We start from the raw sequence: 25,792 nt of genomic DNA, 5'->3' as shown, positions 1-25,792 counted from the left end.
CATTCCAAGTAACCATTTAGGTCCCCAGTCTTGTGTGGCTAGTTGCACGGCTAGTTAGTAGGCTCTGGAACAGTAACCCCATAGTTACTGTTCCAGAGCCCAGTAACCTTAAGACGGTATGCACAAGAAAGTGCTCCTTAAGTTTCGAGTCAAGAATTACCCCAACGTACTTAACTTAAGCTGCGATAATTTCAGAGTCAAAGAACTGCAATGGACGAGCTCCGGTTGTAGTCCTTCGTTGCGTGAAAAGCACCATTCTTGAGCGTTTTTTCAAAACGTCATATCTGCAATGAGTTAATCTCTTTGTTTACTTTCTCTTCTGTTAATAATTCGGTCACTTTAGCATTTATCCCTCAACTATTTGCATAATATGCTAGTTAAAACCACCGTCTTTCGATCTGTACTGTAAAATAAGTGAAAAGTGTTATGGTGACGCCGTAAAAATCGAAAGAGAGAGTAAACAAAGAGAGTAACTCATTGCAGATATGACGTTTTGAAAAAACGCTCAAGCATTGATGTTTTATTTGGATTAACTGATAGCCCAACATGAAGACACCATTGCTCAACAACACATAAGGCTTGTGGCATCAAATCAAAAAGTGTGTCAATGCAAATACCGACCGGTGAGCATTATGTTATAATCATCGGCGAAACCATACGTCGGAAACCCATGCTCATTAAGTTTCCTCAACAAGCCATCGGCGACAAGGTTCCATAGAAGTGATGACTGCATACCATTATGAGGACAACCGCAGACACTCAGTTTCCCTATGTCGGCACAGATGTCGGTTGCTAAGCATTGCGTGTATCCTAGTTCGTGATATATGAAGGCACTACATGACCTCGTGCTGCTTCCAAACTGGGTTCGAAAAACACGTTGTCAAAAGCACCTTCAATATCGAGAAAAACTCCTAAACTTGATTGCTTTTGTGAAAGCGCTTTTCAGTGTTGTAGACACCATTGTGTAACAGGGTGGTAGTAGACTTTCCCCGCTGATATGCATATTGCATTGCATGCAGCGGGTGCTCGCCCATGCTAACATCCCGATTGTAGTTGTCGATTAAACGTTCCACTGATTTGAGAAGGAAGGACTGATCGGTCTAAAGCTCTTTGCCTCCTCATAAGTAACGCGGCCACATTTGGGAATGAATTTGACAGTTATTTCCCGCCACGCCAATGTAATGTATCCCAAAAAACGGATTCCCGTGTTCCGGAACGGTCTTTGCGGAGCAGATTTGCAAGGTGCCGCAAGTGATCCAAGACATTATTCGGTTTTCTAAAAACTCCGTCTATTTATACTTTAGGCAGTGAACGGAGAAGCACAGTCTACTTAATTTTCAACGAATTTAATCATAACTTTCCGATTGCACCTAAAATGGTGGGGGGCAGATTGATACACGGGGCACATCAATTCAGTCAACATATCACCCTAGTAACAATTTAGGTTTTATGGTAGTTTTATAGCCACTCACAAAACTTAGATTGCACTTGTAGCATGCTATAAAACTTCAATTGTTACTTGGGCATTTATAGGAACACGGATCCACGGCTATCGGAATATTGAAATTACTGCTCTATTTGAGCCACTCCCATCCCTCCACCCCAAATTTCGTTTCAGCTCGTTCGGTTTCATTCCATTGTAAAGGGAAGGTTCTCGGAAGGGCTCCTCGTAAGAATCACTACAATTGCAGACGAGACGGGAAATATCACCCACTAAAACACTGCTTGAGACCAATTGCAGCGAGCCGTGATTCTGAATGTGATATTCGTTGAACGGCCCAGGTAGGTGCGGGCGTAGGGATTCGCGATAGCGTGTATCATCGTGAAGGGCTCGAGCATTTGTAAGTTAACGTGTTCGATCGCGTGTGCGTTTGTATGTCGCATCTGCTAACGTTTTTGTAACTTCGCCTGTGTAAATTCTTTTTTATAACCGTGTGCCTTTCGCATATTCGCATGTGTTCTTGGACGATCGCTCGCGTTCAGTGTATCAGTATCAGATATACTTAATTTTCAATGTACGATTCAGCTACTAGAAGAAAGTGAGTTCCGCCATATCACTGGAGTTCCCGGCCATGTCGCCATGGAACGTGTTGTCTAGTGGATATGAGCTTTATTTTTTAATTGGTCAAACTGAATGTATGGACCTAAGTTTGCTAGGACGGAGGGTAGAGATTTCCGCATGTGACCGATTCATGATCGCGCGAACACGAACGTTAGAGGGTTCGCGTTTGAGACCGCGTTTTTAAATTTGTGTACTAAAACGTTTACCTTATTACCGGGGTGTAATCAAGTTTGCGCGATCGCGGGCGTAAATTGTGCGTGGATGATCGCGAAGGACTAGAGCATTTGTATGTTAACGTTTTTGTCACGTGTGCTAGTGTGTATGTAACTTCGCGGGTATAAATTCTTTTTTATAACCGATACTTGTTTTTAGTGTATGGTTCAGATGCTAGATGAGAGTGAATTCTCCCATTTCATTTCATGGTCATGTCGCCATGGAACGTGTTGTCTAATGAACATGAGCTTAATTTTGTATTAGTACAACTAAAGGCATGGCTGTCCAACTGGAGTCTAGGAGTCGAGGGTAATGACTTCCGGACGTGACTCATTCATGACCACGCGAGATCGTGGGCATAGGTATGTGTGGATTATTGCAATTGCATGCTTGCGTTTGTGAGCAGGTTTGTGCTATTGCGAAGACCACGTTTGTATGCTTGGAAGAAGTGGATTGAATTGAGAATAAGCAATTTATTGTATTAGTGAGTGTTAGTATGAATCTACTTTAAGCTATAGTAATAAAAGGAAAAATAACATGTCGAATAAAGAAAAAAAAGGAAAGAAGTAGAAGCGTATAAATTGATCGATATTATTTTTGGTACACATGGAAAATCAAACTACTAGATGTACAACAAAAACAGATTAATGAAGTAAAATAACAGAACACATTTAACGTGCAATCAAACTACTGGAATCGTCTAAATGCCAGTAAATGATACTTATTTACCGTTAACGATAATTGCATTCTGTTAAACAAAGAATTTATGCTACGCTGACCGGGAATGGATGATACAAGCAGTGTTGCCACAATTAAATCTGTACCGGGAGTAGAAAAATCTTTTCTATCTGTACTGTTCCATAGAAAAATCTGTACCGAATTCTGTACCCAAACAATAAGGTTGCTTTAAAAAAAATATTTTTTTTATTCATATTTATCATTCGGGAAAATCAACCAGACATTCTGACTCGATTATTTTATTTGAGCTGGAACTCCGCAAGAAACCAGTTAGAATTCCGGATGAGTTTGACTGGGTAACGTCAATATCAGCTCCAGCTCAAATTCTCAATTCTCAAATTCAACAAGAGAATAAAACTCTCTGCCACTTTGTTTACAGTGGCGGCGAGAAGCAGAGATAGGGCCGGTATTATAAATAGGATGCAAGGAACCTATTTGCAAGAATTCAAATGAAGCAGGTCAGAGTAAACATAGGCACTCCGAGTAAATTCGCTCGGTTTTCACTTACATATCATCCCTTTGATTTGCTGGAATAAGGTTTCTCGCATATCGCATTCTAATGTCAGTTTTAGTTCGGGTTCAATCAGTAACAGCTCCACTTTAGATTCATGCCATCACTACTGCCTAATTCAAAGTATACTTGCTGTTTACTGGGATGCATCGCAGGGTTAAATTATTTTACCTTCCTGTCAAGTAAAAAAAAATCTGTACCAATCTGTACTTTTTTGTAAAAATCTGTAATCTGTACCGTACAGAATCTGTACCAAAAATGCTTCAAAAATCTGTACCTTTCTAGATAAATCTGTACTTGTGGCATCACTGGATACAAGTGCGTCGATAAATTGACCATACCTTAATTTATCCAATCCGATCTTCCCGAATGAATAGAATCGTATGCACGAATTGAACTGCGGTAAAAGGGGACCAACGAATCCTAGGAAGGATTACCCACTATTCTATCATATAGGTCAGTTCTGCATCCATTCCCTGACCAAGCTGTCACAAATATTCAGACGAACACATACACATGTAGACATACGACTAGCACATAACAATTGTATACTAATACTAAAAACTTCAATTACTACAACAAAACCTTTAATGGGCTTCTACTTCAACATATTTTTTTTTAATTTAGCCTGTGCACAATGACCGTAAATCGACACACAATGACCGCCACTGTGAGCAGTGTCGACAAACACTGCATTTAATACTCAGTTGCGTTTCGGCTTCGCCTCACCAGAAACCGACACTAACTTATTGTCGGAATAGATTAGCGCCGGCTTGACGCAAATCCCTTAAAACTAAAACACACTTTGTGTTTCAATCGAACGACTGATCAAACGTGATGTCCCGTTCGAGCAGAAGTTCTGTATATGCTGATGAGACACAGTGAAGCCGAAACTTGTCTTGGCTTAGCAGGCCTATGCACTATGCTGTTTTTACCAACAAATTTTTACCCTAGTGAGAAATTTTGGTTTTTACCAAATTTTCCTCCTTAGGGTGAAATATAGCATACTGCATTTAAGCTGTTGAACAAAATTTTCAAACGCAGCCTAGCGAAAAAGACAATTCATTGCGACCCGCCAGTCGGCCATGCCAGTGTGCACAGGCTGTTGGTTGACCGTTTGTTTTGGGGTGGTGCAGAGTATGAAAAAACACCAAACACAAGAAAAGGCCTATAAGCCCTCTCGGTCTCCTCGGTCCACCACTATCGAGGCGTAATACAGTAACCATCTTAAGGCCAGTTGTCTATCAAAGGCTGTTGAAAACTGATGCACAAATACGGTTAATATGTTGTGTACTTTTGGTGTTTACTCTATTTCAACTTTTCACCGATAATTCAGTATGTACATCGAAATGACACGCATTATCCTAACTAATTTAGAGATTTATCTTCACTTAGTTTATAAAGCAATTCAAGATTTCAGCGCTCTCTGAAGACTGTGAAAGTACCGTTAAAATGCAATTTGCTGTTTTGTCAAGTTTTATTGATTTGGCAATGCAGTTTAGGTTAAAACAGTTGGGACTGGGGTGTAGACCCGAAGGTTTATTATTTACTCAAACACGGTGCATAGACGGCGAAACACACCGATGGAAAATTGAGCGGATCTACACAATTTTTATTCAATTTAGAAGCATGTTTAACTTTTAAAAATATGCGGAAACTAATTTTCAAAAGATATTTTAAAAGACGCGGGCAATCGAAAATTCCCAGCCCATTTCAGGCAAAGCCATCAATATGGAGCACCAATAGAACACTCAAATTTTGTAAAATTCAAAATATAAGTTCACTGTAGATTTGTCTGTGGTATCACGCGATGTCAGGTCCTTTAAGGTGACGAACGGAACATTTTTTGTGAGACTTTGTGAAATCAGTTGACGTTTTTGAATTGATATTTGAAGGCAACGAAAGAAGAATTATTGAGGGAGATTGTATGTGCAACTGTATTTTTTGTTAAATCAGTTGACACTAGGCGACAAAGACAGTGTTCACAAGTAGTGTTTCCAATTTTGGACTCAGCGTCAGCCCGGTGCATTAGTCAAGTGCCGTGGTTCTATTTAGGAACCTGTGTATCAAGTCCAGCATACGGAGGAGAAAATTTTCATGAGCTGTGACATGATTGGTGGATTGTTGATAATGGTGCATTCCATTACATTTCAATTATCAGTCCCATTGTTGTCACAACATTTCGATTAGGTTCCATCGTTTTACACATGAAACAAAGATGTTTTGCACATTATCCGTGCCAATCATTAAAAAAAATCGCTAGAATCCAGTCATACTTCGAGGGAAGAGAGGTAAATACATTTTTGCTTTGCTATCCTCTGACTTGTCCTTCAATTTATTATATCTCTCGTAATTTCTGTCCCTTCTTTCGTATTCTTTAAGTTTTTGCTTCACGACGTGCTCTAGCCCCTGCATCAATAGACTCTCCTGAGAAGACCCAACTGATGATAAAATGCATCATCAAAGATTCCAATATCCCCTTTGAGATCATTCACATTGCACTCGCTCGGAGCATATCTGATTTTTCGGCTCAAAGATAATCCACTGAGTATTCTGAATATTTCGAAAGAACTGACACAGAAATAATCAGCCGTGGCAGAGATCGAAAGTTTGCCCAGATAAGCTCATAATTGTGGTATTCTGTCTAAAGCAAGCAAATGACGTTACTAATCACAGTCTTTCATGACCCACTACCGCATCTACATGCCCGCGCTCAAAGTTGAGATCGACGATGTGATCACCGTTTCGAGTGTATCTCATGAATCTACAGCTGCATGTGGTTAGCAATTCCAGCGAGCGAAGATTTTGAATGACAATCGCGCTGGACGGAACTAAATTGTAGGTCCCTTCAAACTCGTATGAGGTGATCTTTGGTGGAACTACTTTGCGATTCTTTCATAATGATCGTCTACCTGTTGGATTATTTTACCATCGCATCATGCATTGCACTAAAAGCAAGCAAATGGGCCATTGTAGCAATACGGCATGACAATTGTGCAGAGAATCATGAGTTTGGTTGTTTTCTTGGGGAACTGAAAAGTGCACCTATTAATGGGAGAGTCCACATGATATTTTACCACGCACCGGATACAATACAAACCGTGAGGAATCTGAAGTGTTTTCTTTAAAGACGCTCTTTTGCAAAAATATCCAAAAGATCTACACAGCAAAAAAAAAAATCTTGCCGCTATACGTCTTTCCAGATGCACATAAAAGAACCATCCGAATTCATATAAATTTACATTTAAAAACGCTTTTAATCCACCTATCAGTGTGATGACACATTTCTTATAACTCTTGTCACTCTCTTTGGATAATATATCGTTTGAGAACATTTAGAACTTGATGCTTCGCGATGTTTTTGATAACACATACTACATGGGATAGTGGCAGGACTCAGAGAATCGCTCAAATCAGCATAGGACAACATCAGTGCTAGAAAAATTCAAACCAAATCAATGGGAAATCGAAAAAATGGCCCATAAAATAGACATACAAACGAATTATTGCTAATGCTCTGTTAATAAAATAATAAAGAATTTTCCTAAAGGGATTAAATATTGTACTGAGCCAAAAAAATCGAAATTTTTTTTTTGAATCGATTTGAAGTTTATACTTTACTCAAATTTCCACGTGACTGAGAACTAAGAAATTGTTTAATAAGCTTTCGTAATATTGTGTAGGAAAAAAGCTGAAAATTTCAGTATTTTCTCTATCTGCAACATATAAACCCTTAAGTATACCAATTAATTGGTATACGAATTGGAATAGGTTCGCCAAATTTTGGAAGAAGTCTATAAAATAACCCCTTGAAAACTACCTAAAAATTGTTGTAGTTCGATGCAATAAAAAAATCCCCAAAAATGAAATGTACCTATTAATGTGAAACACAGTGAATAATACATACAAAAAAAACCATTTTTATCAGTCTCATGGTGTATTTTAGGCTGACAATATGGGGACATTGACTAAATCGGGCAATTTTTTTTCTTTATAATAAACTGAAGCTGTTAAAATATTCTTCCCGTCCCTTGATGTAGTCTGATAACTATTTCTGATTGTGATGAACTTTTTATTTTTGCATATTTCCATCTTCATGATAAGGAAAACATGCTCAAGAAAGGATTTACTCGAATTCAGTCTTGTTCGTCTGCTAGAGCCCATCAAACATATGTTCATATTTGGCTGATAAAATCGGGGTTTCAATGTATTATAATAGATATTCAGCATTCGAAGAAGTTTCTTGTGAACGAGTGTAGAATGACTTTGTTTCTACTTACTTTAAATCAGCGGCGTAGCCAGAAATTCGTTTTGGTGAAAATCGATCATACTGTCCAAACGGCATAATTCCGCAACCGCAATTTTTGAAGTTTTAAAATTATGCAGAATTAATTTTTCAGAAAATAGTAACAGAGTTCGTGTGTTTAGCGAATTTGTTGAGACTTTATTGAAGTCATGAATATTAACCTGAGAAAATTCACCATAAATACTTCTTGGACGATATACCGTCAAAATTATTTTATCAAATGATGCGCTGTTTAACGTTTGTAAAACTCATCGAAGATACTAAACCTCCGAGATTGGCGGTTTCAAAATGATGCTATCTTGACCTTAAATTACTGTTTTTAAACATTTGACCTATACATATAATTAGTCATACAACAAAAATCAAATGCTCATCAAAATCGATCAGAACCTGCTAGAATCGAATGGAAATCGTCATTTTTCATAAATTTCTCTCTACATTCGGAAAATGTTATCCTCGTTATTAATCATAATACGTTTTCGTCTCAACTCGACGCATTCCCAAAATAAAAACCTGTTTTAATCCACCTAGTGGTGCAATTGTGCTTTTCTCAGTTGTCCAGACTACGATTCCATGGCTGGTTATGTTCAATACAATGGTGGAAATGAATATTACATGTTCAGTACGATTTGCACATACGTACAACGGATCAACAGCCACGATCTTGAGATACCATGTGATACTGAAACATCGCTTGAAACTAGCGGCGGATCAAGGAGAAAGATCCGGGAGATCCGGGTCCTGCCGAAAATTTTCAACTTGATAAGAAATTTTAAACTAGTTTTAATTTTAAAGTAGCAACTCCTCACTGCATACTCCCTCCGGGCCGGTATGATTGACGATTTTTAGAGTGATTGCATAACCTTTCTATATGAGAAAGGCAAAAATGTACCAAAGTCCAAAAAAGTCAATTTTTGTCAAACATCTCAATGTTTCATGCATTTTAAAGTCATTTGGCATCAAAAATACAAATTTGATTTTGAAAATTTTTCATTTCAGTTTATATGGGAATTTGCTGTGTGATTGCACTCTTCAACTCGTAACTTCGGAACCGGAAGTCCAATCAATAAAAATATTCAATGGCAGCCGATGGGAAGGTTGTACCTTTCATTTGAGACTAACTTTGTGCAAATCGGTCCAGCCATCTCTGAGAAACAGAGGTCACATTTTTTCCACATACACATATACACACACGTGCATACACACACAGACATTTTCCGATCTCGATGAACTCAGTCGATTGGCATATGACACTCGGCCCTCCAGGTCGGGATTAGATTGACGAATTTTAAAGTGAATGAGAAAGGCAAAAACATTTTTAGCAAATATTGAAAGTTATGCATTTTTTTGGTGAGCAGTTCTATGTTTCATAGAAATTAAATCAATTTTAACTTCGCTTCCTATTAAATAAAGACCCTTATTACAGTACATCTCTACAAAAACGAGCTCAATTTGAAAATAAATCTGAGGATTATGATTGATTACAAAACTCTGGAATTTTCTATTGGGATGTTTTCAGGCAGGAATTTGATATTGATGCTATTAGACAACTGTGAAATCAAGACCAATAGATCAGTTACAGATCAGGACCCCATTCCGACAATTTATCAAAAGTCCTCATGATGTTTACAACAACAGGTTATCAATCTACGGATCAGATAATTGTTATTGTAATATTGAATTAAATCAGTCTGCATCAATAAATTTTCAACTTCAATCCAATATTTTTTTTGGGTGGGGGGGAGGTGTGGGGTTGTATGGTGTAAAACCCCAAAACCTTCTCTTGGCTACGCCGTTGCTTGGAGTTATTTATTTCGTTTTTCATTTTCCGATATGTTTCAGATCGATCCGATGGTTATAAGTTAGAAAAATTGCAGTCAGAAGGTTCGCACAAATGAACATTTTTGCACTGATAAGTTATAAAGTTCCTTCCAGACAACTTGGAAGTGTTCGGTGATTATTTCTAGCGGTTGTAGATAGAAAAATGAAATACAAAATTCGTGTTTCGAAATAATGTTTGGCTTATTTCAATGGATTATTACTATATTGAAAAATAAATAGGCGACAAAGAGTAATCCACAAACAACAAGCCATAACTTTTAAAGTATTCAAAATAAATATTTGAAGTCTTCAGTAAAGTTACTCGCAAAAGTAAGAGCTACAAATTTGCTGAAGACATCATTTCGATATAATCACTTCCACGAAAAAGTGTGAAAATATCTCACTTATAGGGGGATTAATCAGCAAAAGCACAATACCAAAAGAAAGAGCATATTGCCTCCATTAAATTCTCCGAAGATACTATTGACCTAAAATAAGCCGTTTTGGCGTTAATAATAGATTACATGTTTTGGTCATATTTCTGGAAATGGGAAATGATAAAAAATCTTTGGTCCGCGTTTAATGTTTAATATCTCTTTTGATAATAGTCCGATTTCAACAATCTATAGCTTGATCGAAAGGTATTCGTTAAAGCTGTCTAAAAACATATAAACTGTTAATCTATATTGTCAATTTCGGCAGATAATTCAAAAAAACTGCAAAAAACGCCATTTTTACGCATTCAAACATTCATATCTCGGAAACTAAACATCAGAATCAAAAACAAATTAATAGCGTTCATACTGTTTTTTAGTTCTTTAATTTAAAATTGGTTTGGATAAGATCGGTTCAGCCATTGCTGAGAAACACGAATGAGAATTTGTCCGTTACATACACACACACACACACACAGACATTGTCCCAAATCGTCGAGCTGAGTCGATTGGTATATAAGACTCGGCCCTCCGGGCCTCGGAAAAAATCTTGAAAGTTTGAGCGAATTCTATACATTTCTTTTATAAGAAATGTAAAACATGTAAAAATGTGAGTTGTTCGGCTTTTCCTAGGTCATTCAGTCTGAGTTTTACATCAAAAGAGTCACAATATTTAATTTTACATATCAGAACATGTAAAAGACTATTATCAGGCAGAAAAATACGTCGCTACGGTGTTTACGTCAAATGTAATTTTAATTTTTTCCAAGAGTGTACGCAACTCGCCATCATTAGTTATGCTCACTTGGACCAGGAAGAGTGTGACTCCTTATGTGGAGACATTTTTACTGCTTTTATTATAAGCAGAAAAGATTCCTGGTAAAGGCGTTAATTTTACTCTTGGAAGGTGGAACTAAATACTTCCAGCACCGTGGACACTTCAATTTTGGCGGTATGACATGAGCTTACTCTACGATCTTTGCTACATCTTTAAGGAGGGGGCTACATTACTCTCCTTGGCCACATATCTGTCAACTTGTGTCTCTATGAAACTAGGAAAACGAGCGATAAAATGCGCTGTTGATTTTTTTGTGTCGTCGTCATACACGATTGTCATTTATTCTTTAACCTATTTTACGTTTCAAAGTAACTCCACTTATTGAGAATAAATTTGAATAGGACTGACAGGGCCATATCGTGGTGTTATGGATCTTTGGTGGAGCCTCAGTTTTTCGCCCTTTGGAGTTAACATTGGCCTTCTTCTCAGTTCGACGGTCGAACAATAATGTATCTGAAAATGGCACACTTAACCTGATTTATTTTATGATTTTTCCTCACTTATGTTACTAAGCAGATCAAGATTTCAGCGCCCCCTAAAGTTGGCGTTCTTGATGGGGGTCAACCTGGACAACAGCACGCTACGTGCCTGATGTTCGCAATACCATCAAACTAAAGGGCGAACACGAAATTATTGCGACACCGAAAATGTCATGCCATTTTCTTATAATGTTTAAAATCAAACCAAAATTTTAGGGTAGTTTTATACATATATTTACTTCAAAAATCAAAAGAAAAGTTAATCGATGGAGCCTTGAGTGTAAAATTGAACGCATTTTCGCTTGATGCCCTTCATCAAAGTCTTTACAGTGTCATCCGGTACCAGTTTCTCAGTTTTTTTTTCCATTTTCTTAACATGTCCTTCTCGTCTTTGACTGTCTTCTTGCTCTTCCGAAGTTCCCGCTTCATCATTGCCCAGTACTGCTCCACCGGGCGCAGCTCCGGACAGTTTGGCGGATTCATGTCCTTTGGAACAAAATGGACAGAATTGGCCTCATACCACTCCAGGACACTTTTACAATAGTGGCATGATGCCAAATCTGGCCAAACTAGCGGAGCTTTGTCGTGCTGCTGCAAGAACGGCAACAGGCGTTTCTCGAGGCACTCAGATTTGTAGATCTCACCATTTATTGTGCCCTTTGTCACGAAAGGCTCACTCCTCAGTCCGCAAGAGCAGATGGCCTGCCAAATGAGATATTTGGAGACGAACTTCGACATTTTCTTCTTCTTAAATTTGTCGTCCACATAGAACTTGCTCTTGCCGGTGAAAAACACCAACCCCGGAATTTGCTTAAAATCGGCTTTTATATACGTTTCGTCGTCCATCACACCGCAGCCATATTTTGTCAGCTCGTAGAGCTTCCGTGCCCGAGTTTTAGCCGTCAATTGTTGCGCTCATCGCGATTTGGGAAGTTCTGTACCTTGTATGTATGTAGTCCAGCTCTCTTCTTTGCATTCTGGACGTAGCTCTGCGACATGCCGATCTTTTTAGCCAAATCACGGCTTGAGACGTTGGGATTTGCTTTAATCATCCCGCTTTACCTTTCCCTCCGTCTTTTTGTTCTCCGGTCCTGGTTTTCTTCCAGCTCCTTTGCCGTGGTCCAACGTCAACCGCTTCTGGAACCGCTTCAACACTCTGGAGACGGTTGATTGGTGAATGTTCACCATTTTTCCCAACTGCCGGTGCGACAGGTCAGGAAGTTCCAGGTGTTTGGAAAAAAATTGTTCTCTCGACTCGCGTTGGTTCACCTCCATTTTCGTTGAATCGAAAAACACGACTTCGAGTTTGACAGCATGTACACAATACACATCAATGAGAAAGTGTGCAAAATTTGGTTGATTTTTACCCAATGGTAAAAAAGTTTTGCCCTGTTGAATGTGTCGCAATAATTTCGTGTTCGCCCTTTTTATTATATTTCAGAAAACTCCATTTACTTAGAATAAATTTGAATAGGACTGACAGGGCCATATCGTGGTCTTATGGATCTTTGGTGGAGCCTCAGTTTTGCGCCCGTTGGAGTTGCAAATGCATGAAACTCATCTTGCCTTGGTACTCATTTTCTGGATCAATACGATATATACCGCTTGTTAAGGCTTTATAGCACGGAATTCGGAATGTTGCTAAATGGCAACAGTATGCATTTAAGGGTTAACCTGATTTATTTTATGATTTTCCCTCACTTATGTTACTAAGCAGATCAAGATTTCAGCGCCCCCTAACGTTGGCGTTCTTGATGTGGGTCCAACCTGGTCAACCGCACGCTACGTGCCTGATGTTCGCAATACCATCAAACTAGGAGAGGGGTATTCCACAAGTTAAAAATAATTGTGCAAAATAACCTACAGAATGATCCCTTCTCAAAATTATACCAAATTCCGTTATTCCAAACGACCTGCAGGATGGTCACTTCTCAAAATTATGCCATATGTCCGTTATGCCTAAGCTGACAGTACGGATTTTTGGTCGCGTGTTCGGAAAAAATACGTGTGCGGATTTGTCCGGAATTTTCAACCTCAGTGGAAGTAGAAGTACTCCCGGGACAATCTTCCACAAATGGAAACGGATTAAATAACGTCGCAAACTAGGTTACCCAGGTTCCAAAAATGCAACTTTGTTAGCAAAAGGAAACCAGTCAACAAGAGTGATAAAAAATCTTTTGTAAATTATCTTATGAGCTTTGGGACTACGTAAACTTTAGGATTTTTTTTTAATATAAATGAAAAAATTAATTGTTATGTGTCCCGCTGCCCGTCTCGACTAGTCGTTTAAACTATTCTCTCAAGTTGGGTGACATTTTTAAATTCAGTTTCTAGCAGCCGCCAAGTTGATCTATCTAAGTCGAAACACAATTCTCAATTTGCCTCCTATGAAGCTATCTCAAAATGATCCGGATTATACTTTTTTATCTTTAATCTTTTGCAGGACCAATGTATTACCGCTGCACTTCGAATGTATTCTGTAGTTCTGAGACATAATACAATTAAGATTTGCGGTGGATTCTGGAACTCCTTCAAATTTTCCATTTACATAACTTAATAGGTTTATCCTTTAAATTTATTTGAAAGGTTTACCCGAAAATTTCAATGTACTCAAAGAACATTAGATACAGAAAGGAGGATGTTAATTACAATAGATTACTGAATTTTACGTTAAATTTTCAGCCAGATAAACTGATCGGGCAGCTTGATACAGACAAAGAACATGACAAACATAAGTGCAAAATGCGTGGACACGTGGCGACATAACCAGGAAGGAATTCTCGTGATATGGGAGAACTCACTCTCTTCTAGTATCTGAGCTAGACACTGCAAATAAAGTATCAGATACAGGGAGCGCTCGCGATTATTCAAGGATACATGCAAATATGCGAGTGGACACACGGTTATAATGCGCGAATTTATATGCGCGACGTTACATAAATACGACACACACTTTAACATACAAACGCTCGAGCCCTTCGCTATCATCCGCGCACACCTACGCCTGTGATCTTGCGAACAGGATAGCATTCCAGTGACTAAGTGTACGTTTTAGCACTTATAAATTTACAAACTCTATTTCTCAAGAATGAATCTACAAACGCCCGCGGATCATGAATTGGTTACGTCCGGAAGTTCCTCCTCGCGGCCCTAGCAGCCTAGGCCCAAGCCTTCAGTTGAGAAAAAATGATGCTCATATCCACCAGACAAGACTTTCCATGGTGACATGACTTGGAACTCTAGTGATAGAGTTGATAGTGATAGAGAACTCAGTCTCTTCTAGCATCCGAACTATACACTGAAAATGAAGTATCAAATTCACAGTCCGCGCGATCTTCCAAGAACACACGCGAATATGCGAATAGACACACGATTATAAAATCGATTTTTTTCCTTTTTTATTAACGACTTATAGTGAGTCAATCTTTTTCCTTTTTTATATTGTAACGACATATAATTAGCAAGGGACTGGAAGGTGAAGTATTTTTTAAATATTAAGAGCCATAGTTCTCAAGGAAGAGCAAGGATTTGAAATAAGAAAGTTTAGAAAAGCGTGGAGTAGGGTCAATGAACAAGCTTAGAGTTTCCCGGCTACTTAACACTGTCTTCTGCAGCGCAGGAGTCAGGATCTTTTGGCATTAAATGCGAATCACCTGAGTCCGCGGCATGTCCGGACAAGTGTAAAGTCAATTTAATGACTTATGCCAAAAAATAAAAAAAAATAAAAAAAATCGAATTTATACACGCGAAGTTACATGCTAGCACACGCGACATGCAAACGTCCACGCGACAAGCAAACGACCCCGTCATCGAACACGTTAACATACAAACGCCTGAGCCCTTCGCGCTGATACACTTCTAATCCGATTAACGCGGTCTCAAGCACACACAAATGAACGTTCATTCCCACGCGATCGTAAAGTCCATATGCCCGCGCAACTGAACCGTGCACTCAATATCACAATCGGAATCACGGTCCGCTGCAATTGACCTTAAGCAATGTTTTAGTGTGTTACATTTCCCGTCGTCTATCAGAAATTGTAATAAGCGATCTGACGGGAAGCCCTTCCGCATACCTAGCTCTACAGCTCCAATAGGACAACTTTCAAAAAAAAAAATTTAAAATATCTTGAAATCTTACAAATTTTGGAAATTTTGGGTTACGAGCATTTTGATTGGAAATGAGAATCGTATTGTGTAATTAAATTATGTTTTTATCTGCCAGTTGAAATTTAGAAACATGTTTAATGCTGTTGCAAAAAAAAAATTGTTACCAATTACATTTCCGCGATGCAACTGCATTAAATATGTTTTCATTCTCTCCAGACTTTCGTTGACAAAAATAAAAGTTTTCAAAAATGAGTTTTTTGTAGTCTTAGTTTTTAATAAAATTTTAAATTTTTTTGAAAACACAACTTTTTATTCAGTTGTTTTTTTTTGCGAAGTGATTGTTCCCTGCAACTTTTTCTCGAAGTTTTTTGCTGTACAAAATACAGATCTCTATTTTTTTGAAACTCTTAGGGCCTTTTAAAATATTGCTCTCGAATCAAAATGCTTTGCTTTGTTGTGCAAAATGCTTAGAACCGATGCTGGTAAAACGTCATGATTTTAAAGATTTTTGGGTGAATCTTGGAGGAATTACTGTATTGTAGAATCTATCGGGAAGTGTCGATTTGAACATCAGCTCGAATCAACGAAAAAGTTATCTTACTTCAGTTCTTGGTGAAGTGATCGTTTAGAGATATGTCAATATGAAAAACAAAAGTGGAGTTTTGGTCAAATAACCTGACTTCGAGTCTTTTCGTATTAGCCCGAGTTTTTGGAATATTCACTTATAGGTTTCAGAGCTTAGGCTTTATCCAATCCCATCATATCAGGCATTCAATAATGATAATTTTCGATAGATTGCGCCAGGCAAATTAAATCATTTTGCAGAATAATCTACAACATGTCGCTGATTGTGACCGAGTTAGAATCAAATTCAATATCTTCGTGTTTATTGATAATGGCAAAATCGAGATTTGACTACACGATATGGCACCTCAAACTTGCCGTATCGCCTTTAAAAGTGTAGCCAATACCAATACCAATGTACGGTCTTCAATTGAGTTCTTGTCGCCCGGTCTCACGAACACTTCTGCAGCTTCCTGGTTGAAAACAATCCCATTTGATTTTGCCATCGTTGTTTATTATTTTCCACCAGCTAGTGATGTAGTGTTTGTGTCATGTGCCGTGTACGTACATGAGCCGTAGAAAAGTCTATATTGCCGCCTGATCCCCAAATGGTTGCCAACTTTGTGACAGTTGATCAAGTAATAACGGCAACTGCAAAGACGCAAAAACTGTGTGCAATAACTCCAAATCAAAAACCAGAGTTTTCAGTGGGGACGAAAATTCCAAAGAGGACGAATCCACATCTATAATTTGTAATGGCCAGAAGTAAGAAAGAAGACCCTCCCGCGATCTTAATGTATTGTAGAACGACCTTAGAGAAAAAATAATACTTCCAAGATGGAGTCCCGCTACGGAAAAGGATTTCCATTACCATAGCAAGTTACGTGCACTTTTTTACCAGTAAAATACAAATTCTGTGCTACCTCACTTATGGTTTTTTGGACTTGGGGTCTAACCGGTGCTAATACGGTGGCATTTACTAATGAGATGAATTCGAAACGCAAGATCTCCCATTTTGCATTTCATTTTTAATTCATCGATTTGTGTAGTACTCTGTTAACACGTACAGCTGCTTTTGTGCATTTGATGTAATGAATACATCCTCTTTATTACAAGATTCAAATTTGAAAAAAATTAGCGAATGTTTCAGGTCTTTGGTTTCTGCATTCAGATCGAAATCAAATTTCATAATTTCGGGATTGGATGGTCGTGGATATTTAAAATCGAAACCTAATCATTTTTATTTCAATGTTCTAGGCAACGTAACAGTCTATTATAATTTCGTAAGTTCATTTCGATAGTAGTATCTACTTTTCTAAAGAAACCCATATAATTTCTAAGACCTGCATGACAAGAAACTTCAGTTCGGTTTTGAACTTGACAAGCATAATGTTAATTATAAAACAATTTTTCATTGTGTTTTAAAAGCATAATGCAAAGAACGAAACGATGTCTCGGAATGGACGAACTAGACTTTGATTGTAAACTTAATATAGTTTGGTTCCATGAACACGCACTGCTGTTTAAATAAAAAATGCACATGGAGGAAACCGATCAGAACACTAACACAGGAACTCTGACATCTATGTAGTTTCTGTGCTATGTGCTATATTTCGATTATGGAGGTTTCAACATTAGGGTTATTTGCCTCATTTTTCGGGTTAGAAAAATTTCTATTGCAAAAGCTCTAACCCTGTGTGCGGGGTTGGGAATCGAGCCAATCGCTTTAATAACTACAATATGCTAACCCTTAAAATCATTGTTGAAAATATGGCCTGTAGTAAAATATAGTAAACATGAGAAATCTTTTGTGTTTTTAATTTTGAGATAAAATGTGTACGGATTTTTCCTAGCCCACAGTTGGTCAGCTTAGTTATGCCAAATGTCCGTTATGCTAAACGTCGATTATGCCAACTAACTTTTTGCCAAATGGCCCGCTCACTGTTATGGCACATTTCCAGTTATTCATAATTCTCACTCACAAATTCTTGATTGTTTTAAGATAGAATACTTTTTGCTTGAAATTTTTCGTAATCCTCCGGAAGTCGCTTAGTGCACTGGGTATACAGCGTTACAAAATTCTAGCGAAATAGTCTTCAAGCAGTCGCCTAAATGTAGATAAGACGCGACTGCCGGAAGGGTAATCAATTCCCAAACACCCTATATAACGAAAATGAACATTTTTGGCATTAAAGTATATCTGATATCTATGGCGATTGTATGTATGTACGCTTCAAAATAAACATTGCCTGCTAACTGCGTCCTAACGTTGCGTATACTCGGGCCCACTAATTAAGCAGTATATACAAAAATAGATCCAGCGTTTAATTCGTAATTGAACTCGCTAGGCGAAGACACCGTACAAAAACTACATGAAACGATAATAAATGAGGGAATAATGTGTATATCGATCTCCCACTGTACAAGAATGAGACAAGAGACGAGCACATACTGATACCGCGCTGGGAGTGAATACACACCAATTAAAAAATGCCAAGAATTTTCTTCCTCGGCAAGGTTTCAGGTTGGTGACCTTGTGACGATGTTATGCTGACGCTTGTCATGTCGATTCAAACTAGAAAATGACAAATCAATTTATGTTCACAACAAGGGAATTCAAAACACTATTTCTGCGCAATTTGTTTACATGGAAGCATAGTGATCCCAATGGGAAAGAAAATGGTTTCTATTTTGCAACAGTACGAAACAAAGTTCACAATATTATTGTCAATGTAGAACGGTGAAACTGGCGATTATATTACTAGCGTTTGTGCAGTATAGCTAAGGTCAATTGATTTCGACAGTATAACTCTCGCGTTGATAACGTCGTAGCTGTTTTTGCCTTTCACATACATACTAAACTGTGTAATCTTGTTTGAACCGCTGCGACTTAAAACGATTTCGTAGAATTCCGTTCGTACAATCTGCATTATTCCACAGTCATGTTGTGGGTCTATCTATTATAAGGTTTTTTGTAGTCATCTCCACTGGAGTGTTAGTATAATCACAACTCATCGCGGTAGCCACTCTTGTATTATCGGTTAACAGGTTTCTGTCGCGGTCGATTATCATAACCGGTGCACATAAGCGTCTTGTGGACCATTCGTCGATTTTTTCCTTAGTTTTTTTTTTATCTTTTCAAGAGCTTTTGTATAGTATTTAGGTAACATAACTCACTCCGACGGAATTTGTTTTCAGCTGTTCTCAGTCCTTTTTGAAGTAAATTAACTTGAATCGCCTATTATTCTGTTCGTCGTAACCAGAAATATTCTATCATCCACGTTCCAACATTTGAGTATCTTCAGGTGTTCTCATGAACTTTAACATATGTGCAACGAATTTTCATTCTTCTAATTATTAAAAGAAGCAGAAACTTGAGACACAGATTAGAAATTTGTTTGCTATCGTCGGTATGCTTCGTGGCCAGCTGTATGATTTTCAGAGCCAGTAGTTAGTAGTGACCTTAATTAACCACTGGTTAACAGATTCGACAATACAAACAACAGATATCTCCTGCATCCGTAAGATTTGTTCATCTCGTGATTGATGAAGGAAAAATGCATCCATGCAACCGTTGGCAATAAAGCACAAAATTATTCAACCGTAGGTTTCAAAATTGCACTTTTGTTTCTTCTGGCCGATAGAGTTGTGCCAAATAAACTAACACCGGCAAGTTCAACCTGATTTTAAACATCATATCCTCGATCACATCTAACAGTTTTCGGTCTGTTTCCTGCTCTAAATGAGGCTTCGGTTCTTTTGGCACATGCAAGCCCACCAGTGATTTGTGGTGTCTTCAATTCCGACTCAGACAGAATAACTACTTTTGCGGTTTTCCTTCCATGTCTGTGTAAAACAAATACGACGCAAACGTTGAAAAACAACAACAAACCTCCTAATATATAGGTATAGTGTAGTTTCCCTTTTCGGACATCCGCTTTAGAAGCTGCCCACCGGGGTAATGATGTACCAGTACGCGTAGACGCGTCAAAAGAAACAACAGGCAACTTTCTCGTGTCGGTTTAGTTGGGAGTGCAAATTTTGCGTTGCCGCTTACTGGGCTGTGATTTCTTTCTTTCATCTTTTTGTCTGACGATGCTCGATGGTGTTGTACGTACCTATACGATTAGTTGTAATCGCCTCATGTGAAGATTACAACAAAGTCAATTTTCGATGCTATTGATTACTGATACAACTTCAGACAGGGAAAATAGCCTGTTGAGATCATAAGCACACATTGCTTCATTATTTATGGTAACGTGGCTCATAGCTTCAAGTGAACAGACGTTGTAATAATTTAGGAGTTCGTCTCTTCTCAAAATTGAACTGCCATTTTCAAGTTATCGGTTCATTTCCGGGTTTTTTGCTGTCATAAATTTTGATTTTGTTTCCCTACGTAAAAAAATAGTGCAGTCCAAGATTACTGTAGCCTCTCTGTCGTTTTTCGTTGTCAGCATGTTTGTACAATTGGTGATTCAAGCGTGCTCAATTTTTTTCGCATAAACTTCAGACGAAGGGTAACAACACCAATGCATCCTATCTGTCCGAAGAAACCGGAACTTTTGCAGGGCTGACTGGCCATAGTTATAAGTCCGTAATTGCTAGATCTCAATCGTATCGTATAGTTTCGGTCACCTGTAATGCACTTAATCAATTATGAAATGATCGCCACTTAGAATGTGATTCCAACAAGCGATTTTAAAGTAATCAATAAATCTCGTATATTTTTTGAAATTGTGCAAATGAGAACCTTTCTTTGTTTACTTTAAGAAGTATCAGCCAATGCGACCGAGTTCTTTGCAGAAGATAATGTAAACAAAGAGGGGCTCTCAATTGCACATAGAATCTTTTCAATAAGTTTGCCCGAAATATAAAAGTAGGCTTCGTTTTCCTTGGCGATTAACTATAGAGCTTCTTGCATTTTCGCTTGACATTGCACTACACCAGTAGTGTAGGAAATACATTGCTTCAGTCAAGTGTAATCTGTCTGTCTTTTTTTACACTAAACCGGTGAAGGATCGAGCACAAACGAAAATAAAAAATGTTGTAAAAAAAAAAATCGGGGAGAAAACTAATAATCGGTCCATTGCACAATATTATGTTTTCAGTTTGGAGGGAAAACTAAAACACCAAACAACTCACTATTTTGCTACCGATAAAAATGCTTAAATGATTACAAAAGCAGAATACAAAGCTAAAACTACACAGGTTCAAAAGCAGTAAACGAAAACAATCCACAGTGGGTATCGAGTAGAAGAGAGCTTACAGCACTCAAAACAAATTAAAACAAAAATAATATACAATTTTACACACAAAAATTACATCGAAATAGTAAAGCAAACAAAACAACAATAGGCGCCAGAGCAAGATGGATAGTAGAAAAATACCTGAATTAGTCGGAGCAGAGACGCATGAAAAACACCACATTACTTTAATACCGTACACCACACATGCAAGAACGGAACACCTTTAAACTTTTCGTTGTATTGTTGCCTACTTGTTCGGTGGTACAGACGAATACACACACAAGAGAAAGGGTACGAGATACAAACAATATACGAAAGAACGGGATAGGCTGACGCGAGCTGATGGAATTATTTTCGGTAGAAGATTCGATTAGCTAGACAGAGAAGCTAGTACCTCTTTTCTCTATTCCACTTTACGGGTTGTTCGTCGTATTCGATTTGATACTAATATTTTTACTTATTCCTAATCACTTTGCTTTCGTATTTCCTCGCTCGGTAGTTTTCCACAAGCTGTAAACTGTAAGGCAAACAAACAATAGAGAGCAACTACGGTTTACAAACTATCAGTGACACAATAAAAAAAAAACAGCACAGACAGGACGATAATGAGACAACGCCTTCTTCGATTCGTATTTTTCTTGGCTTCTCTCGTCTATCCCTTCACTCCTCTAGCACTCACTGACACAAAACGACGTCGCAGGGTCGAAGGTGAAAATTTTTCCGTTTCGGCTACAACCATTCACATTCCGCACATCAAATCACTAAAGATGTTACAAAAATAAAACGCAATTATTCCAAACCGATCTACACTACTTGCTTTGCACAACACTTCTTGGTGTACCACGAACACGGCGAAAAATGACGTGATCGATCAATCGCAAACTCACTCGCAGACTGTTTTCACTTTGCTTGCTTGCGACTTTGTGCGACGACGATGACGATACTCTCCTTGCTGATGGATTTGTGGAAGCCTTTGAAGAACAAGGGTGTATTGTGAGTGATAAGGTATTCCGGGTATTTTTGATGCACACACAATCATGCTATTTCAGGGGGCTCATGAGTTCCATTCGTCACTCATTCAACTTCGGTGACTCAGTACCAATGAAAAGGCCTTTTTGTTCGAAAAAGTTGGTAACATCACATGAAAGAACACAGTGGGTACTCCTTAAATCTAAAATGTCAATATTAATATCCACGCTAAAAAGAGCAAGTTGCTGGCTAACGAGAGGCTATCTGCCAACTCGGATGCGGTAAATTGCCGGCAAAATGAGGGTGCAAATGCATCATTTTGGCGATTTGTAGCCGTAATTTTTTTACCGCCCTACACTGAAAAATAAAACAACACACAGAATAAGTTATTTTAATTTAAATTTAGGTACTTTTGAGTTTTGCACTAGAGGCAGATCACTTGTGATGCATTTTCAAAAATCAGCTAAATTAAATGTATTTCTTTCCATCAAAATAAAAATTCGTAATGTATTTTGCGTTGCGTGCAATGTATTTTGCATTGCGTGTAAGACGTCAAAACCCTACAAAAAATCAGCCCTACATTCAACAAAACATCGAACAAAGTGAATCAATGTAGGACGTTTGTTAAACAAAATTTTCTGCAAGGGAGTGCAAAGTTGATGCGAAAATGGAAATTAAATGCATTATTTTTAATTTGATGCAAATTTGTTATGCATTTCTAGAGTGATCTGCCCCTAGGTTTTGCATAGCTTTCGCACTTATTAGTGTTGCCAAAAACAAAGCGAGAGATTTGACTCAGTCGAGGTCTTCCGTGGAATAACGTACTTTTGAGTTGTTTGAGGTACACTCAAAATTAGGTAGATTCAACTTAAATTTAAGTATATTTAACTCAAGGTTGAATATAAAAGACATATCAATCAGTTGTGATTTTTGCCGTGGTTAAAGGAAAACTACCTTCAACATGGTAATTTTTCCTTATTCCATGATACCCCGAGATTGAGTCAAAAGAGCTCAACTTTGGGTAGTTTTGTGTATCCATGTACGCAACCAGCGCTGTACTTAAAATCGTTTCAGAAATTAAAGTACAATGAATTGAACACGTACTTATTTAAATCTTTGCGGCACTTAATGTACTTTATGGTACTTAATGGTACTTAAAGAAACTAATTATGTAAGACTTTTGGCACTACGCGGTATTGAAGATTTAGTTCTTGCCCCTCGTAATTAGTACTCTTATCTAGTCAACTGCTGTGACATACACTACACACCCATTTGCAATGGTATCTGGAACAAACATGCAAATCATGTCAGTATATACAGCGCTGTTCGAAAAAATAGCGGCACAAATATTTTTCGAGTTTAATGTAAAATACTCCCATACGTTCTATTCTCCAATAACATTATATGTTTTTGTAAGTGATCTATAGTACGAAGAGTAAAACACGCCACCATTTGGAATCATTGGCTTATTGTTTACGAAACACAGCTGTCATTTCGGAAGAAAGTCGATATAAAGCGGTTCGTAAAAATAGCAGCGCTACCACAAAAGGTTTTCAAATCGCTTAAGTTTCCAAGATTTTCAGTTTAGTCAATCTATTTTGTTCGGAATAGTATTCCTACGCTTACAATTAACCCGAAATTATAATTTTACATATTGTACTATTTCACGAAAATGGGTCGTTCGAGGCACTGTACAGTCGAGGAGCGAAATCTCATCAAACGGTTGAATGCTAGTGCCAAAACATACCGTGAAGTTCAGGAACTTTACCAGTGTTCTGTCACATAGATACATAATGCATTGCACTGGACAAACAAATGTGAAACTAGCGGTAGATAGCGAACAACATCCGCTCAAACTTAACAAGCTTTCGGATGGATGCATGGTTCGGATGGCAAAATAATATTGGTTTATGTCTTCGAGAAAATTCTAGAAAGACCTGGAACATTCTATTGCAACGTCAACGAGTAGAAAACGATTGATTAAGACAAATTTGCACGCAGGAAGTCCGAGAAAAGTACCACTACTCACAATACGGCACCTTCACAATCGTCTTTGTCGAATTTCACGCCAAGTGGACCGTCGAAAAGTGGCGTACCATTTATGAGCTGATGATAGCAAAGTGGTAGTATTTAATTCGAAAGGTAAGCGTCAGTAGGTTAGACCACCAGGAACTTAATTTGTATCACTATATACGATGCGAACATGAAAAACATTCAAAGCCAAATCACCATGCTCGAAAAAATGCTTGCACTGCTATTATTTCGAACAGCACTGTATTTGGTAAATTTGGAAGAGGAAGCAATGATTTCATACTTAATGTTTTCGAAAATCATCACATCCCTGCAAACCGTGACGAACAATTGAAAAAATAAGGCTCTTTAAGTAATTGCATCTGAAAAACTAGCCTTTTCCCATTTTAGTATCTCATGATTGGAAAAAAAATTCAATACTTATTCTTCTAATAGCAAATATCAAAGCTAACAATACTAATTATTAATAGTTCCAACTGCCGTCAAATATATAATTACTTACTTGGATATCGTTAACACACAAGCCATCAGTGAGTAGAACTTGCTATAGCCCATGCCAGTTGCCACAAATATGGCAATTATTTCATATTATTTTATACTACGTTCACACTACGAGTTAAAACGTGTTTTAACGCTATCTTGATGACATTTTTCTTGTTCCTAATCATTATAACGTGTTTTAACTCTGTAGTGTGAACGTAGTATTAAGCTAAAATTCGCAACATTTTTTATTGTTCAATATTCCAACGTGTTAAAATGGATGAAACTTTTTGTACATTGATAAAGCACTAAAATAAAACAATTTTAGCAGTTTTAAAGGTTTTCAGAATCTTTTATTCTAGTTGAATACAAATCATATGAATTTTGGTTTCTCGAATTTTGGAGTATATTGAAATACTTTGTATAATACCAATTAACATCTATTTAACAATGAGTATCTGTCCAGAATTAGTTTAAACAAACATTTGAATGAAAAACATTGACATCAATAACTTAATGTGGGTGAACATGCAGGTTATCAAAGTCACTCCGGAATACGAAAACGGACTTCAACTTGAAATATTTTTTGGAAAAATAGCTTCAAGCTGACAATTTTAGGTAAAACCATCCAATCTTGTTCTCCATACATCAGTACATGCTTTAAAAATATTAAATTTGAAAAAAAAAGTGTTGTGTCTAAAAATATGTAATGATTACTTCGAAAAGTGATCAATGTCACCCCGGTTTACGGTACTAGAAAAATCATCAGAGCATTCCGTATTAACATATTTGTATTTTGTTGAAGCAACCAGAAAAGTCTGGTCGTATGATACTATACATTTCACAAGAAACTTTCTTGTTTCTTTTGGACCGTACACTAATTACGTAACGCTTTTTAGAACTTTTTAATCTCTCCATCCCGCCAGATAAGAGTTCATAAGATTTTGGTGAACTCCTCCTGCCCTTACATAAGATCTTTTCATGATTTTC

General features: G+C 37.7%; 1 protein-coding gene across 2 annotated transcripts in view; it reads right to left on the bottom strand.

Moving 5' to 3' along the window:
• The window catches only part of LOC131694091 (ras-like GTP-binding protein Rho1), a 65,771-nt gene extending 43,506 nt beyond the window's left edge, over window positions 1-22,265 (bottom strand). Inside the window, exons 1-2 of one of the 2 annotated variants that reach the window (XM_058982468.1) lie at window positions 22,002-22,265; window positions 21,464-21,839 (exon numbers count right to left, since the gene is read on the bottom strand). In XM_058982468.1, the coding sequence (XP_058838451.1) occupies window positions 21,464-21,503 (40 nt within the window). In that variant the 5' untranslated portion in view covers window positions 21,504-21,839; window positions 22,002-22,265. The remainder of the gene's footprint in view (window positions 1-21,463; window positions 21,840-22,001) is intronic. The other variant, XM_058982471.1, reaches the window with a different exon arrangement.
• Between the last annotated feature and the right edge of the window lie 3,527 nt (window positions 22,266-25,792).

Source organism: Topomyia yanbarensis, chromosome 3 (genome assembly GCF_030247195.1).
Source record: "Topomyia yanbarensis strain Yona2022 chromosome 3, ASM3024719v1, whole genome shotgun sequence".
In the NCBI taxonomy this organism is placed as follows: domain Eukaryota; kingdom Metazoa; phylum Arthropoda; class Insecta; order Diptera; family Culicidae; genus Topomyia; species Topomyia yanbarensis.
Note: the sequence above shows the minus strand (reverse complement) of the source record. Positions and strands in the feature narration are given on the sequence as shown.